Source organism: Loa loa, assembly GCF_000183805.2.
Source record: "Loa loa unplaced genomic scaffold supercont3.485, whole genome shotgun sequence".
In the NCBI taxonomy this organism is placed as follows: domain Eukaryota; kingdom Metazoa; phylum Nematoda; class Chromadorea; order Rhabditida; family Onchocercidae; genus Loa; species Loa loa.
Window position 1 is genome coordinate 30899 of NW_018108665.1, and position 5863 is coordinate 36761.

At 33.6% G+C, this 5863-nt stretch overlaps 1 protein-coding gene across 1 annotated transcript; it reads right to left on the reverse strand.

Moving 5' to 3' along the window:
* Window positions 1-136: 136 nt before the first annotated feature.
* LOAG_09407 (hypothetical protein) lies at window positions 137-2179 on the reverse strand (the record flags this gene model as incomplete). Its single annotated transcript, XM_003144934.1, has 4 exons — window positions 137-335; window positions 490-642; window positions 1633-1711; window positions 2083-2179. Coding segments are annotated over 4 exons (528 nt in total), but the record flags the coding sequence as incomplete, so codon positions are not given.
* Window positions 2180-5863: the final 3684 nt, after the last annotated feature.

A 5863-nucleotide genomic window follows, 5' to 3' on the forward strand; every position in this document is an offset into this window, starting at 1 on the left:
TGTGTGTGTGTGTGTGTGTGTGTGTGTGTGTGTGTGTGTGTGTGTGTGTGTGTGTGTGTGTGTGTGTGTGTGTGTATATGTGTGTGTGTGTGTGTGTATATGTGTGTGTGTGTGTAGTACGTGTGGAAGCACCCACTCCTTTCCTCATTTCCTTCTGTGACCTCTGAAATCGTTTCCCATGATGTGCAACTCTTTCAGCCTTTAGATGCTCTTGAACCGTACATAAATTTATAATTTTGAGCTGTGAAAGGTAACCCTTAAGGCTTAATAATCCGCTCTTACGTATCCCCTGGCACTTCGGTTTTAACCGATTCGAATACCGGCCCAAACTTATACTCCAAAAATTTCCAGTTCCTCAGGCCAAACGAGATTTAAATACATGCATCTCGCAGGCAGTGATATGAGCATGTCAGACCTTTCGTAACTGATGCCACCTAGACATATCCATTTGGTTATCTATTTTCTAGACAACTCCTTCTCTTGAGATACTTGGCAAGGAAGTCGATAATGATCAAAAACAACGTCGGATTTCGACAACCAGTGTCACCCTCCATTGTCTCTAGTGCCTTAATTCCCTCATACCCGTGCAAGGATATATTCAGAAAACAGCTTTTCAAATTGCTGAACCGTAATAATGCCACTCTAGAACTTTCTACCATCATGGAAAGCGGTTTTAAAAGTTACCAAAACTGGAGAGCAGAACTTCCATACATGTTAATAAAACAAATTTGACCGTACATGAGTCAAATTTTGTGACACAATATGACAGTGAGGCAAATGTCAACGTGGTATATCAGGTCTAATATTCTGACCTTTAAAGTATATGTCAGTATATGTCAGAGTAATTATTTAGCAATAATTTTCTCAAACATTTCATAATTTACGTCATCACAATTACCGATAAAAAAGGGAATGCCTGAAAACGTTAATTAACTATAGTTGACATTAGCCTAAATGACCAACTTTCATGAGTTCACGATATTTGGGAAACTGTGTTTTTTTTTCACATTTTCTACTCATAAATCTTTATGAAAACTAAAGTAAAAACTGTGCCAAATGGAGTCAAAGAAACTGAGGGATATTTAAAATGGTCCCATCCAAACTGTTTGTTCGAAAACATTTGATGAGTGTGCAGGTTTTTATTATCGGAATAAAAATAATACATGCATGGAAGAATATCACAGAAATAAATGATGTCATAGGAAAAGTAAAAATAAAATAATAAATGTTTATGAACAGTGGTGGGCAGGGAAAGGTTTCTCTTGTTAGATTTCTTATTCTGTGTCTTTCCGATCATATATTTCCTTTTTTTTCCAATGTCAGTTTTGCTTTCAGTTACCTGCCAATCTTTAAACCAAATAGCGTGATGTCAAAAACTTTTCAGATAATCATCAAAGAACTTCCTGTTTTAAACAAAAATAAAATTTGCTACTTTGTTTGTTTTGTACTTCTCGTTAGGGTTAATGCCAAGGGAACTAAAAATAGCAGTCAAAGGCTCTGCAAAAAAACATGTGAAGAAACAGGCCGTACTAATATTGCTAAATTGATGTGTCATCCATACTATTTAGATCGGGAATTATTATTGATTTGAATAAACTAATAGACTAAATAATTCTGGACTTTTTTCCTTACTTCTCGGTGTTTTGTGGTGCAATTTTTAAAACCCAGTCGCTGATAGGTATGGTAATTCCAATTTCTGATGGAAGAAGACCTGTAAATCTCGTAACATTTCGTTTACCGAATAGTATCTAAATCTAGAAGGACTGGTCTCTTTCGACCAGTTGGATTTTCTATTCATTTTACAGCCTGTGGTATACTGCCATGGTGACAAACATACATACAGATGGACAAATAGACAGATGACTAAAAAAAATGACTAAAAGTAACTGTAATACGCAATATGGCTACCTGATTGCGTTTCATATTTCGCGTACTTTGGATTTGTTCGTAGAAATAGAAAGAAAGAAGTAGAAGAGGAAGGATCACTGGTCGTCTACCTGTATTCAAGATCCTAGAATGAAGAACAAATAGTATTTGAAAGTGTTATCTGTCAGGAAGTGTGTCGCTCTACCCCATCAGTACCTGAAACTATGATTTTGGTGGAAAATTGAAACTCATTGAAGATCGTCTCTTTCCCAATTCCGCCACTGTACAGAACACCTCTAAGGCATTTTCTCATAATAGCAAGTATAAAAAGAGATTGACACCTATACATCATCAACAATTCCGCTCTTATTGATGCCTGTTATACTTTTATACTTATTTACATTTCCGAGGAAAGCAACTCATCTGTATTTGAATGCTTTGGATATCATTATCTCAGCATAAGATTGATTCAGGTTTATTACTTCTTAAGCAGGAATCGGTTGTAAAATATGAATACTGAATGCCATATTATTATGCTGTACCAAACTACACATCTTATTCATGACTATAAGAATTAGATAAATCAGCTCGTTATTAAGAATAGTATAGAAAACAGAAATGTTCAAGTTTAACTCTACCATAAAGTGCCTCTGCAAGATCAAATCTCTTTTATACATGTAATTGTGCACAGCAAAGAACAGATAGAGGATAGGCGACCTATTATTCCTTTCCCCGCCGTAATCATCGGTAATAGCCTTCCTCACTCCCCGGTGCACCAATCTCCTATTGTAACTGGTCAGGGTTTTTCTCCCCTGTGGGCAAAAGTTTCCAGCCGCTGTCTGTCGTTTAATTCTTTCAATTCCGATCTTTCATTTCGTAAATTTTCAAAAAAAATGTTTGGTTTAATTCGGAAATCCTGTAGATTTTCTTGATGAGGATAATTAACCATCGAAGACGGAATACTTTTCCAGCAGTGAGGCACCTTAATAATCTAAACTAGTGGTTCCCAACCGATGGTCCAAGGGCCGGGGCGCGGTGTGTAGAAAATAGACTGGGGTTGTTTTTTACTTTTTTTTAAAGCTATACTTCAATTCGTTTGTCCGGATAGCGGTTCATCCGGTTGTGACACTATATTATAAGTATCAAATTCCGTTGCTAAACTTTATTTTCAAACTAACAGAATTTGTTATTTTTGGACCTTGTGGTACCTGTTATAAATAAAAAAGCCAAAGTGATCCTTGGTCAAGGAAAGATCGTAAACCACTAATCTAAATCATTATGCCCAGCGATTATCGTACAACAAAAACTCCTGTTCGATCTGTCCATAGTTACATGCATATAAAATCTTTATTTCTTTAACAGTTTCATAAAACAGGTACCGTACTACGCAGCTTCTATCATTCCATTTTAATTTCATCGCAAAAAAGAAGCAGAGAAATGAAGAAAGTATAACAAATAAGGATGAATGTAAAAATTGTTGATCAAGTAATCCACATTTCGTTTTATTAGAAAATGACACGCAACAAAAAAACATTTCTCAGAAAACCCTTTCTTGAAGAGTTCAAAATGTCAGAATCTTTGACGAAAAATGCTTAATGACAGTATTAATGCGACCAGAAATGTTTCCAAGAGGTGCATTGTCATCATCATTTTCTATTGTCATTTCTAGCATTTAATATTATACATTTTTCTGCTGTTTTCCATTAATATTTTTCTGATACCAAATCCGGTGTTATCCGTTATTACATTTTGTACTTGAATGCATATTCCTGAAAGTGATTCCAGAATCTTGATATATCTTCGTCTTAGGTATTTCACTCACTATATAAAATCCACATTATGCGCTGCTTTATTGTTTCCTATATCATGTGATACATCATAGGCAGTGCCGAAATTCCTACTTTTCAGGTCTATTGCGTCTGTTGCAAAAAAAAAAAAAATGTTTTCTTTGAGTAAAACTACTCATTTTCAAATTTTCAAAGAGTAAACTGGACATTTTTACGAAAATTGCCCTGAATGAATTTTGTTTTGTAGCAAACACCTTAAAGATTATTTGCATCTGATGAAAAGATGGATGACATGGAAGATAGCAATAAGCCGTACAGACAGCGATATATTATCATTTACTAAAAGTAATCACTAAAAAGGATTCTATGAAGTTGAAAGAATGAATGAACTTCGAAAATGTAAAACGAATTAAGATCGACTGATTTAGCTTTTTTATGTTCCATAAATTCTTGAAAATTTACTTTTCGCAAATGTACAATTAAAATCAAGACGACATTATTTGTTTGCACTAACCGCTTCAATGATAGATTTCCTTTCATCACATTTACCTTTTGTATCGGAGAGCTCTTTATTCCACCGTATCAGTTCAACCCTTTTCTTTCATTTACTGATCCTAGTAATGTTGATCCAAGTTTATAGCAATTCTCTTAGGTTTACAACTTTTGATTTTTTCCTTCAACAGGCATCTTAAAATGTGCAAAATGTTTGTCATAGTTCTAAATTTCCAGAACATGTTGCGAACCTTAAATTGGCATTATTATACGTATGAATCGAATTTCGTGTCATCTGTTGCAAAATTAAGGTGTTTATTGAACTTTTATCCTCCACTTAATTAGTTCTATATCTGACCAAAGATACTACTAATATTGTTAATATGAATCAGTTTATGCTGTACACAGTAAAGCAATGAGCAGATGAAATTAATGTCGCTCTTGAAATTCACTGATAAAGAGTTCACCAGAGATGTGTTTATCGACTTTAGCCAAGAAATGTTAAAACTTTCCGAAAGCTATTGTCTAAAAAGCTATTAAATTTCAGGTAGATTTACTTAGCTATATTCTCTTTTTGTCATTTCAGTCAAATGAAGAAATAACATGTGAAAAAGTGATGATCAAATATGATTAAAAATTTCATCAGAACGGAATGATTGATTCGAGATACTACTATGATTACTTCTTTAAATAACATATGGAAAAATAGCGTTAAATATATTTTTAAATTTCTTGAAATAAAGAACGAACGTAGAATGTAACGCTTGATATGTTATTTAAGCCTGATAGCTATAGAAGAAATGATAAGAATAGCTACTCACTGAAAATATCATGAGGCCCTTTGAAGTTTCATACTGAGATAATGTCTTTTTAAATGTTTTGAATGGTCAGAAAATAAAGCTCAAAATTGATGCGTAATATGTGGAAAGAAATGATTGTTACATTTTACAAGGAGGAACTGATTATTTAATCTTCCTTTGAAAATTGAATTTTTGTTTACTTAATGTATTCTAGAAATGGCAACCAACAAAAACTGAAAAGGGTTGGTGAAGGAAAAGTAAGAAAAAAAAGATTTCTTTTTGTGATAAGCAAAATCTCGAGTAATTTTTAAAGAGCACACAAAAGTAATTTTTTTTTTCAGTGCTAATAATTACGTAATCTGATGATTCCAAAGTGAGCAAACAAATAAGAACTACGAATAACGTCCTTGAGTGCAAAAAAAAAAATTAATTTGGCCCTTTTTTTGGTTCTCAAAAGTCCAAGGACAATGAATGCTTTTTTGAAAGTCTTACACTGATGTACTTTCCGTTCTATTTTCCGACCGATCAAACTGTTGAAAATGAGCAAGGCTATCCATCTGCAATGATCCCCAATAGCTATTTACTATCAAAAGTTACATATCAGTCAGTTAAATTAAGAAATGAGAAGAGCTAGTCCTTTTTCAAATTTGAAATTGATATATAACCTTGAACTGATTTATGCGATGTTTGCTTCAGAATTTCATTCGATTATTCTACATAAATGTGTTAATTAAGTCAATGACAGTTTCTCTGATTAATGAGACTGTGTCCGACATGAAGTTGATCTGTTTGTTGAATCTTCAGATCTATTCTTTTTCTTCCTGTTTGCATATTTTGTTTTAATTCCTTAACTGATGATCAGTTAGCTAATATTTGTGTGTTTCCTTGTTTCATTTGAAGCAGAATCCCATCGCGTTA